The following is a 12,527-nucleotide window of genomic DNA, read 5'->3' as shown; positions in this document are numbered from 1 at the left end:
AAGCTCAACTGAGTATTGCTTCTGCTTTAAAAGGGAGCAAGTAGCTTTCTTTCTTTTTAAAGCCATCTTACTATTAGGGATGGGCAAGAATTATGCTGAATTTGGTTTTAGTATCAGATTTTTCAATGGTCCACATATTCTCCATCTTTGTGGAGTCATTCTGTTTGCTCTGAACTTCAGTGGCTTTCTCCTGACACCGTTTTTCCGTCTGTCAAATATTTCCTCAAATATATTGTTCTTTTACTGTTTTTACTTACAGCGCAGCACAGCACAGCAGTACAGTTCTTTCTCTCTCTGTCACTCCCACCACTTGAATAATCCAAACTTCAAGCAGGAGGAAAAAAGCCAAGTCTCACCCACATTGACTAGGAGGAGTTGGTGGGGGCACTGAAAGCTGCTTTCCTCTTTTCCTTTCTGAAAGGAAAACAACCAGTCTCTGCTTGCTTACTAATGTGAAAACTGGCCAGTCTTAGTCACAGTGGAGGAGGAGAAGCAGTGAAACTGCTTTCATTTCCTTTATCTATATATTATTTTTCAAAATATTGATTCTTCCAGAATATTTTCTTTCATTTATCAATATTTTGAAAGAAAATATCAATATTAGTATCAATATTTTAGGGGAGGAAAAAATCAGACAGGTAAAAGCAGCTGATAGCGGACAAAGAACTCAAATTGATACTGCCTGTTAGGTTGACGGAAAGCTTTCAAAGTGGTACCAGCTAACAGATCTTATCCCTACTTACTACTGCTCTGGGCCAAGGTATTTCTCACCATACTTTCTAATTCAAAATGCTGGCCAGCTTGATGTAGGACATATTAAGTTGCCTGTTCAAAGTACTAAGTGACTTACTACTCCCCATGGTGCCAGAATCTTGCAAATCCTTCTACATCTTTGCAACAAGCGTAGCCATGTAGTGTTTCTCACAGTAAGGCATAACTTTTTATTTTTAAAAAAATCTGTTGGTTCATTCAGAACACTTATTTTCAGTAGAGCATATGTGTTTTTTTTTACTCTAAAAGCTAGGAATTAGGAAAAATTAGTTGCACCTCTACCCTTGTAAGAAAACTAATACTCATTTCAACCTTGGTCACTAATTGAGAATGGCAAGATTCTTCCTTTTGCTTGGAACCTCCTTCTAATATGCTGCAGGCTAAGGCATATTTTCTATCTCCTGTTCCTATCTCCAGTTTACCATAAGAACTCAAGTACATTTTAATTCTGGCAAAAATAATATTGCTGTCTTTTTCCAATACCAATTTCTAATTTTGATTTAGAAATTGTGAATGATGACAAGGATGTTAAGGGGGATGGATGCGGAAATGTTCTTGACCACCAACCACAGATGTGCTTTTTTGTTTTAAAATTGTGTATGTTGGTATTTGTTGTATGCATTACTCAGATGTTGGCTTATTAGATTATTACTTCTGTAACTTTGCTTAGAGAAACTTCATGGTCAATTCGTGAAGGGAAGGGGCTTCTTGTCGTCTAGCCCGGTCACGATGGCGGACCTGCACCAACTCTCTGATGACACGATTTCTGGTGCCGGGGCCTCCCCCACAGACAGATCCACCTATGCTGAGCCAGCCTCCACCTCTTTCCTCTCCTCTCAGAGCCCATCGTTTCCATCTCTCCCATGGGCAGACCCACCCACGTGGAGCAGGCTTCCATCTCTTTCCTCTCCTTTCCCTTTAAGCCCCTCGTTTCCATCTTTGTAACAACCTACGAGAACAGCCTGTCCAGCCAGGGCAGGGAGATTGTGGGTTGGAAAATTGATTGCTTTATTCCCATGAACAAGTTGAAGTACTGCTTACTGTGGACACCATCTATGTTGGCAAAAAAACTGGACTGCTCCTGCTCCCTTTCCTGTATCAGGACTGGCAGGTGCAGTACCAGCAGGACACTTCAGTGGTACCATGCTTTTATACTAACATTATTGATGTAAGAACTAGTAGACATCATCTAATTATTAGGAAAGTATTAGGAAAGCGTTGCCTGTTACTGTATTGTCATTGAAAGTTGTTATTGCTGCTCTTTAATAAAGTTAATACTGTGTTTTCTAATTTTTGTAAATTGCACTGTTTTTCTTGATGTGCATTCTGTATTTGTGTTTATTTTTTGTAAGCTGCCTTGAGGGCCTTTTGGTCAAAAGGCGGCATAGAAATAAACCGTAATAATAATAACTAATGCCATATAATTCTGACACACATAGATTCTAATGGAATATTTTAAGGAAAGAGCTAGATGGAGGCTTTACTGCAAAGGTGGCATTAAAAATTATAGCTGTAATGCAGCATGATACTCAAGTTTGTGGCAGCAGTGTAAGAAAGAAATGGCAAAACGTGCAAAATCAATATTACATTAAAAAGCACTTTGTATGTTATTTTAAAAAAGTATTATCAGTGTAAAAATTTTAAACCACAGTTTTACAAATTCTAAATGCATTAACTTACAATATTTTCCCTTACAACATGTGTTTTAGTCAGCTATTCATAATCATATACCTGTTAATCTATGGGAAATGTGATGTATATCATGAGATTTGTTCATGGTGCCAGTTAAAATATCAATGCTCTTCCAATAAGCAATGCATTATTATTTATCCATTGATCTAATCTGGATAATTATGAACTCTCACAGAAAAATGCTAACCCTCTGAGAAGCTCTCAAGGGAGATGCATCAACAGTAGAGCAGTGTTAAGACCTATCCAGATGACTATTTCAAATAGGAATTCAATAAACACCTCTCTTCTGCAGACTGTGTATATTTGTGGTGTCTTCATTCCATGTTAGTTTTTAGGCATTTATTTTAACATATAAACTCAGAAACTACACCAAAGAAATCTATTTTCTGAAAATGCTCACAGCAATCAAATGGCCTTTATGTACCAGGGGACACACAATCTTTGGGTAAAAGCACACTAACTGTTGTGCCAGTTCTAGTGCCTCTACCTCTCTTTTCTCAAAACAGGGGGAATACAACAGTAATCAAACTTTGCCCCTTTTTACTCTTAAAACCTCATCTGATCAGCTCCACTGCAGTCTTTTTTAAAATTCGGCTTCAGGGAGGTTTCACAATTGATTGGTAGGTCAACCCCTTTGTCTTCCAGGTATGGCCAATGAAAATACTTTGCTGCAGGCTCAGGCAGAGACAGTGACAGCAACGCTTTGCTGTGGGCAGTCTTGAAAGGTCTGAAGGCAGCAGTGGGAAAGGAAGATGCATCCAACAGAAGGCAGTGTCACTTCAAAATGCAGCCGGAAGTGTTTCAACTCAGTTCTAATGGGCTGATCTGTGTAAGAAGGTTTTGTCTGCTGCATTTGTTACTTTCTTAATGCTTTTATTGTTTTATTGATTTTATGAATTTCTTATGTATTATTTAATGATGAAGAAGTGTTGCCAACCCACTTATAAACTGCTGACCCACTTACCTACTTAGTGGTCAGAAGCACACAATGCAATCCACTGTGCATTGGGCAGAGAGAGAAACAACTTGAGAACAGGCAGGAGGGAAGCAGTAGGTATTACTTTGTGATCTTTAAGTGTGTGTGTGTGTGTGTGTGTGTGTGTGTGTGTGTGTGTATAAAGGGAGAGAGAGAGAGAAGGTGGCAGCCATTTCCCTCTATTGTCCTTATCCCTCGACCTCCATTTTTTCTTCCTTTGTCCTCCTCTTTCTCCTCCCCCCTCCCCACTTGCTTCTGGTCTTTCTCCTTTCCTTCCTTCCTTTTTTCTACACAGCCTGAGAGGTTTTCCTCCACCCTGCAGGCAGCTATAGTGAGGTTAGTCTGAGTGAGGGGATTTGTGTGTATGGAAAAGAGGTGTGGATCACATCTGAACTCTGTTGTCACTGAGCCTCACCATTTTGCCCTCTGTGAATTGTTTGTTGTCATGCATGGTCTTTGTTCTGAGCAAGTCTGACCCACACCACTTTGCTTTTGATAAAATGGATGTTTAAACCTTGTAACAGCAGAGTTAATGAAAAGTCATTTCTATGCTGGAACAGGCTCCTAAAATCTGTGGATTGTCCATTCTTGAGAAAGCTATTGAATATCTGCTGAGTAAATGTACTGCATTGCTTAAGTACCTTTGCAAAGGAGGAGGAGGAGGCAAAACCCAAAAGTAGTTGGCTCTACCTACTGTCAGCTGCCCTGCCCTCCACTCAACCAGCTCCAGTGGGCACCAGCTGCAGAAGGCCCAGCCAGACTCAGTTAAAAGGAGAAAGCAATTTTACTGGTAAGATCCATGATAATTCCCATCAGGAAGAAGTGAAAGGAAGTGAAGTGGTAGCCCCTCCAAGCCAAAATGAGGAAGGAGATGCATTTGCTACAGAAAACAAAAGCGTGGGAGCAGACCAATATAAAGATGGCAGAAGGCATGTATTTGACTGAAGAGGTGACCTTATGTGTTTCTATTCACCCCATGTGCTTGGCATTTGTTAATGTTGGCATACATCATTTAATGTATGTCTGTGCGTGTATGTGTGTTTGGAATTACTGTGGTACACCTGTGCCACAGAAGCTAAGCCAGTGTGGAATAGATGGTACTGATAAATAGAGACCTGCCTCTCCTTGCTATCAAAGAGAGTGGAAGGTGGTTAGCTCTTTTTCATTACAGAGTTTTCAGCAGAGGCTGTATGGTCAAGCATAAGAGGTGCTGTAGTAGCAGGTTTTCTGCATTGGCAGGGACTGAACTAGGTGAACTTTGAGGTTCCCTTCTAACACCATGCTTTTATGAATTAGGTTACCTACTCATATCTCTAGCGCATGAGAAATGCTTAGCATTTGCTTACGGAAATTTGTTTGATTACTCTTTGATTATCTGCCAGGAACTGAACAGTAACGGTTTTGCAAATCAAATCCACTGCTTTGCATGTTTAATTAACAATCGTTTCTTATAAATGAAATATGCAATTCCAAACAATACCTTTCACCTCTTTGTCATTCTTGAACCATCTGATATCTGCAGCTGGCTTACTACCAGACGTTTTGCATGTAAGCTCCATCCTGTCACCTTCCATAACTGGTGAAATAAATCCAGTAATTTGAGGAGTCTCTGGAACACCTAGCAAAATGCACACAAATGATTTATAATGTTGCTAATTAGTTATTTTTAAAGTTTTTAACAATGTAGAGGTAAAATGACATAATTGATTAGTACAATTTTGATTGCTACAGAAGTATATTTCAACAAAATCAGGGTTTATGGCATTAATCTGCAGCATTTTTTCTATGTACAACAAAAGAGTTACATAAAGTTTTCCCCAACTAAAAAGACCAATCTGAACCTTGGGAAAAATTTACATGTACAAAACAGACTTCATTTTCTTTTCAGTTTTGAACCAATTGTGGATTCTAGGTTTTAAGTAAATCATTCTGAGAAGTAAAAGCCATGTACTTTAAAGGCTTTCTTTTTTGTTTTGCTAAAACAAGATTGAGAACAAACTTCCAAGAGACTGGTGCAGGCATTTTAAAAGATCTATACTCTGAACTGAGCTAATATTTGAAAGATCTATGGTATGATCTGAGCTAATAATAAAGAAAAGAGTCCACACTAAAGTTATACTTGTCCCAGTCTAATTCATTAATAACCTAAAATTAACTGATGCCACTGTGAATCCTTTCCATAGACCACACTGTGGTTTTGATCAACCCATGTGATCATAATTTATATCCTGTATAAATTATGATTTCATGGACTACATAGAAAGAGTGAATTTCTATGCACACTGAAATTGGAGTCAGTGTGCAGCTGGAGCTCTGGGACCTTTGTGTACTGTGGAAAGGCAGGTACGCAATTGGAGCAAATCTGGATGAACCAACAGGTTCATTATCTGTAAGGTGATAAAGTGTGGGCCTCAGGGCAGGAGAGATCATGTCAAGCTGAGCCCAGCACTTCCCATTTTCATTGCTTTGTAAACAATTAGAATTTGTATCTACAGAACCTTTTTATTAACTATCTGCCAGTGTGGCTTGTCTCTGCTTTCTATTTTTATTATCTTAACTCCACTTTTCTTTGCTTTTCCCCTCTATCCTCAACTCACTACAAATTGTTACAAATAAATCCTTGTGCTTCCCCAAACATAATTTTCTTGGAGGTACTGAGATATGGAAGAGCAGAAAACAGGGATAGAGCATGAAGAAGCAAACATGGTAGTGAAGGGTTTACCATGGAGCAATATCTACTGTCTTTTTCTGGAAAGCTGTTTCTTACTATGCATTTGGACACCTCTTTAGGACATTGTAACCAAATTTTACATGATGGTTTCTGAGTTTTAGGAGCAGGGTTTTTTTCTATGTTTGGATACATTTGGATGCCGTTTTTCTCCAAAGGTGCTGAGGAATTCCTAGTGAACATCCACCTGACATAAACAGAGATGTTTTAAAACATTCCAGTTTTCACCCATGTGATTATTTTTACAGGGACATTTTCATAGATATCCGACTTTCAGCATTGCTCATCCATTCCCACTGAAAGAAACAACCAGATACTTTCTTATTGGAAAATTAGTTCCTTAAACTCTCTCAGTGAGTTATTTTGTATCATGTTGGACCACTCATAACCATTTCTCTGTTCAAACCTCAGACATGGCTTGCTATTGTGCATAAGCTCACCAGCTCCCATTAAAATGCTAGACCACAGGTAAGTATTCTGAACAGGGCCGGCGCCAAAGGGCAGCCAGGTTGGGCCCTGGCTGAGGGCCCCTGTGGCCCAGATGAGCCCCTGAAGAGTCCCTTCTTAGGGTGTGGGGGTAGCGCTCCCCTTCTGCGATCCTCGGTGGGGTTGACTCCCAACCTTGCCGCAGATCGCAGAGATGGAGCTCCCAGCTCCCCCCAAAGACTGTGCGGGCCCATGGCACCCACCTGCTCCACCTACCTCTCCTCCCTTTCTGTGAATGCCCTGCGTGCTGTGCGCACAGCTACCATCAACCAAGATGGCAGCAGAGGCTTCTTTAACGGGTTGATGTCCCTACCACCATCTTGATTGATGAGAGGCATGTGTGCCTCCACCACCTTCCTGGTTGATGGCAGCAACCTGTGTGGAGCAGTCCCACGTGGTCTGTAGGGGGGGCTGGAAGCAGGGGGGCTGGAAGCAGGGGGCCTGGGGTAGGCTGGTGCCCAAAGGCCCAGTCATGCCTGGCACCTGCCCTGATTCTGAATCATACCATGCTATTGCACATCAGTCCCCTGTTCCAAGAACAGAAGACTAGGTGTTGTGCACTGTATTGTATATAAGGCTGGACTTTTACCTTAATGGTTCCCCAACTAAAGGACAGATTGTGCTGGATTATATCTCATCATGTCCTTTCCCACCCAGCAGATCTGACAACAGTTTTGCAAACCTGTTGCTTGTTGAAAGGTGAAATAGGTAATGAAAGAAAAGAAATGGCATCAGGAAGAAGAGAGGGATGTAAAGGAGTTTATGTGGTGAACATAGAAGAATAGAGAAAATGTGTCACATGATAAACAAAAACGATACAGCAAAAAAGGAGGACAACAATGGTGAGAAGTAGAAAAACAAAAACAAGAGGCATTGATAATGACAGGGGAGACCACGAAGCATCAGAAGTAAGATAAGATAAATTATAAGGTGTAAGCAGTCAAACAGCATATACCAGGCAGAGGAGGCCAGAACTTAGTAACAAAAAGCACCTTCACTATCACCTGTCCCTCAGTGTCTAAAATTAATCCAGACTGGGGATGCCTCTTTCAGGCACAAAAGACGTAACATGTGGTCCACTGCAGCCTTAGAGAATAGCACAATTACAAATATGGGGCCCATCTCACCACATATGTTCACCGCCCAGAGAGCTATCGCTAGTCGGGCGGTATATAAATTTAATAAATAATAATAATAATAATAACATATCTCAATAACACTGAAGGGAAAAAAGTAAAATAAATTTAAAATATTTAGGTAACACTCCCAAGCACATTTACTAGGAAGTTTAACCCAATTAATTCAGTGGTATTCTCTGTAAATATACTAATAGCAGAGGAATACATCCTTTCATTGCCCTTTTTATCCTGCTATACCAAGTAAACAGGTTGACACTATTTTTAGAATGTTTTTTTTGTAATTCATTGACTTTTTTATCACTAGTCAGAAGCCAGATGTAATTTACAATGCGTCTGGTTTAACCCTTTAGCTTCTTTTTTTCTATCTAAATTCATAGGTAACTGATTATCCCTGAACAGTAGTCAACACATGAAACTGCAGAGTTTTTACAATACTTTAACTCCATCTGAGATGTGTGAAATGTTATCCTTAACAATATCCCTAACATTAAAATCTAATAATTCAAAAGAATGAAACTGATATACAGAAATTTCCTATCTTATTAAAAAAAATGGCACAAATGCATTAAAGATTTTTCAACTGATTTGATTAAAAAGTTGGCATGAATGCATTATAGGAGGAAATATTTTTTCAGCTGATTTGATAATTGCTCTTAAACTACCAAAAATCCACAAAAACTCTTTGATAAATGCCTTTTAAACTTTGCTTTTTCTAGAAACAAAATATATGATATTGGGGGTATATTACACACAGGTTTAAATGGCCACCTGCTTTTTATTATCTTATGATATGCTTCTTTAGATTGAAAACTGACCTGCATTTGTCTTTATCCTGGAATATTCTGTTCTGAGTTCGTTCCCCCTCCCCTTTAACGCCAAACTGGTAAAATAGTCTCAGTGGAACTAGCAGAGGCACATATTTCATATCCTAGGCACAAAAGCAATTCCCTGGCTGGATTAAGTTTAATATTACTGGCACACAGAACATTTTACATCAGCCTTATTAAATTCAACTCTCACCTTACTATATACAAAGAGTCAAAAAACAGAGGAAAAACTGAAAAAGGGACAAGTAAGAAAAGGTAAGAAAACATGTCAAACTCAGGGACAACTCTTAGAACCAGAAATCCTCATGCACAATAGCAGTCTATATATAAAATGCTATACACAAAGATCTTGTGTCCCTTAACAGATGGTCAGTGCTGGCAACTTTGACAGTGCTAGTGCATTGGAGGTGGAGAGGTACCTATAATTAGCATCCTCATTCTCCATAGATCCCATCGGTCCAATGGCATACATGCCGTACAGAAGCAGAACGTACACATCTGCACAAACACAGAGAGTTTGTTTTGAAGCATGTAGGATGGCATCCAGAAGGGTAATTATGTACAGAGGCCTTATATCATGTGCAGAGTGCCCTTGCTTGATTAGGGTGCCAATTTTTATAACAAATTTGGCAAATTGGCCTCAATTTTTTATGAATAAGTTTTTTAAAAATTAATCATGCCATTGCCATCTATGGATGCAAATGTTCATAGATTCTCATGAATCTTGATGCCTCAATGTTTTTTCTGGGTCATTTTTCAAATTGTTTGTTTTATAATATTTTCCTAAGTAATGTATAAAGCAACAGCAGACTATTTAGAAGTTAAAGAAACTGACCATCCATGTGGAAATGGGTACTTCCGTTATAGAAGAAAAGGGGCAATGAATAGATGCTCCTTGTACCATATGATTTCACACATGAATTTCTTTCCCTCTGCTCTAATAGTATTATTGTGAAGAAATGAGCACATATAACAAAATAATCCCCTTGGTCCTTGGATTGTAAAATGTATAGTGCCTCCATTCAGGAGCACTTCAGTGAGACAACTGAGGTACAGGAGCTGTTACAGATGAACTTATAGTTTCTGAATCAACACACACAGCAACATTTCAGATTCTGAGAGGCAGTGAAAGATGAATGCATGAGTAACTTGCCCTTCTGGTTTTCACGCTTCTGAGCAATGTCCATGGACTTAGGTCTTTGTACCAGCTCAGGCAATTTGCCCATTTATTCCAATATTGTATATTCTGCCTGAAATACCAGAGATTGAGCCTGGGACCTTCTGCATGCAGAGCATATGTTCTGCTATAGAGCTATCGTCCCTACCTACCCAGTTTCCAAATGACAAGGGGTTATATTTAACATAGCGCTAACACTAAAGTACTATCAGTGCAAGGATTTCTCCTTGCTTGATGGAACAATCTCCTTCTCTCCTCCTCCCCCCACCCCACACCTCCTAAACCTATTCTGAGGGTTCTCCTTACCTTCCTGAGAAGATTTGGAGACAGTGTGGGAGGAGGAGGGGGGAAATCCCCTGCTGCTAGCACAAATGGTTTTCTAATACTCATGTACTATTTGCCTAGAACAAAGGTAGCCAATGTGGTGCCCTCCAGACATTTTCGACTACAACCCCCATAAGGCCCAGAATGTATGACCAATGGTTAGGGATGATGGAGACTGTAGTCTACAACATTTAGAGGGCACCACTTTGGCTATCCCCGGTCTAGTAGATTCACAAGGCCATCATTTACACACTACCCAGAAACATAAAAAGTAGATGTAGTAGTCAAAAATCTAATTTTCAGACACTGCAAAGTATAGATAGTATAAAGCACTAATGACCACCACACCTACTCAACATACAACGGGTGGTTCGGACATAAGGCTAAAGCATAGTTTAGCATTACAACAATGAGCCTAGTCTATCTCCAGACTTGTGTGCTCTACCTTCTCCTCCTCTAGCAAAGCAAAGCAGAGTTTGGAAGCTTCTGCTTCCACATTTTACACAGTTTGCCATGTCATATGAACCCAGACAAACTAACTGTAGTTAATCTTAACTATGGATATCAGAAACAAACTAACATCAAAGCATAGTTAAATCAAGTTGAGTTGTTCTCACTAGACATAATAATTAATTAAAATAAGCCAGTTTTGGGTTCAGATGACATGCTAAACTCTGGTTAGTTTTGAATCTCTTCATTATGCCTGAGGAGGAGAGGGAAGGAGGTAAATATGAGTCTAAGGGAAGGCTAGGCTCATTTTCGTAGTGTTATACCATGGTTTTGCACTTTACCTGAATGCAGTCATATTCTGAAGAATTCTCTAAAGTTCCTAAGAAGTTATAGCAGTCATCTTGTCAGCTGTTCTCTTTGGTATTCTCAACCTGTTATGCTTACCCAGAACAGTGAGGAAAGCCTTGGAAGTCTTGACAGGCATAGTAAATAAAGAACAGGTGTATTGCCCTTCATCTGACAGTGACACATCAGTGACTCTGATGGTTAGTTCATGCCATGAAGCTCGAAGCAGCTCAATCCTATTGTCCCTCAAAGCTGTAAAATAAAAATACAGGCATATTTTCAAAACAATTCACTTAACAAACAAGTAACATCATGTTCAACATAGCAGGTTTAATTTGGAACTGAAAAAATATGTAAGGTGTAGTGTTTTTGTTTAAGTAATATAAATATATAATACAATTTATATCCATGCAGCTTTACAAATAATAGGTTTGACAAAGAGTAGGCAATACAAAATGAAATAATATTTTAAAATCCAAAAGCAAAGAAAAAAAATAAACCAAAAGCTGCAATTTTGCAAAATAGCCTTCTTTGTGGACAACCTGAATTGATTATTATCACAGAACAAATCACCATGCACTTTGCAGTGATACATGACAGCAATGGGTAATGTTCATCCCATAAGAACGTAAGAACATAAGAAGAGCCTGCTGGATCAGGCCAGTGGCCCATCTAGTCCAGCATCCTGTTCTCACAGTGGCCAACCAGGTGCCTGGGGGAAGCCCGCAAGCAGGACCCGAGTGCAAGAACACTCTCCCCTCCTGAGGCTTCCGGCAACTGGTTTTCAGAAGCATGCTGCCTCTGACTAGGGTGGCAGAGCACAGCCATCATGGCTAGTAGCCATTGATAGCCCTGTCCTCCATGAATTTGTCTAATCTTCTTTTAAAGCCATCCAAGCTGGTGGCCATTACTGCATCTTGTGGGAGCAAATTCCATAGTTTAACTATGCGCTGAGTAAAGAAGTACTTCCTTTTGTCTGTCCTGAATCTTCCAACATTCAGCTTCTTTGAATGTCCACGAGTTCTAGTATTATGAGAGAGGGAGAAGAACTTTTCTCTATCCACTTTCTCAATGCCATGCATAATTTTATACACTTCTATCATGTCTCCTCTGACCCGCCTTTTCTCTAAACTAAAAAGCCCCAAATGCTGCAACCTTTCCTCGTAAGGGAGTCGCTCCATTCCCTTGATCATTCTGGTTGCCCTCTTCTGAACCTTTTCCAACTCTATAATATCCTTTTTGAGATGAGGCGACCAGAACTGTACACAGTATTCCAAATGCGGCCGCACCATAGATTTATACAACGGCATTATGATATCGGCTGTTTTATTTTCAATACCTTTCCTAATTATCGCTAGCATGGAATTTGCCTTTTTCACAGCTGCCGCACACTGGGTCGACATTTTCATCGTGCTGTCCACTATAACCCCGAGGTCTCTCTCCTGGTCGGTCACCGCCAGTTCAGACCCCATGAGCGTATATGTATTGTCTAGTATTTTTTAATGTATCCTGGCTGTCTGCTTTCCCAAATCAGTTCAGTTTTTTCTTTTTGTTTTTAAATGCACAGTTTGGCTATCTTTTCGCTCAGGTCTTCCATATTCCATTGTTGCTG

At 39.8% G+C, this 12,527-nt stretch overlaps 1 protein-coding gene across 4 annotated transcripts in view; it reads right to left on the bottom strand.

Moving 5' to 3' along the window:
* The window catches only part of CADM2 (cell adhesion molecule 2), an 844,740-nt gene that overhangs the window by 215,962 nt on the left and 616,251 nt on the right, over positions 1-12,527 (bottom strand). For all 4 annotated transcript variants that reach the window (XM_061627959.1, XM_061627960.1, XM_061627961.1 and 1 more), the window contains 2 exons: positions 11,015-11,167; positions 4,920-5,057 (listed from right to left, as the gene is read on the bottom strand). In XM_061627959.1, coding sequence (XP_061483943.1) covers positions 4,920-5,057; positions 11,015-11,167 — 291 coding nt within the window. The remainder of the gene's footprint in view (positions 1-4,919; positions 5,058-11,014; positions 11,168-12,527) is intronic.

Source organism: Rhineura floridana, chromosome 5, assembly GCF_030035675.1.
Source record: "Rhineura floridana isolate rRhiFlo1 chromosome 5, rRhiFlo1.hap2, whole genome shotgun sequence".
Taxonomy (NCBI): Eukaryota; Metazoa; Chordata; class Lepidosauria; order Squamata; family Rhineuridae; genus Rhineura; species Rhineura floridana.
The sequence above is the reverse complement of the archived record's forward strand: the minus strand, read 5'-3'. Positions and strand labels throughout refer to the sequence as shown.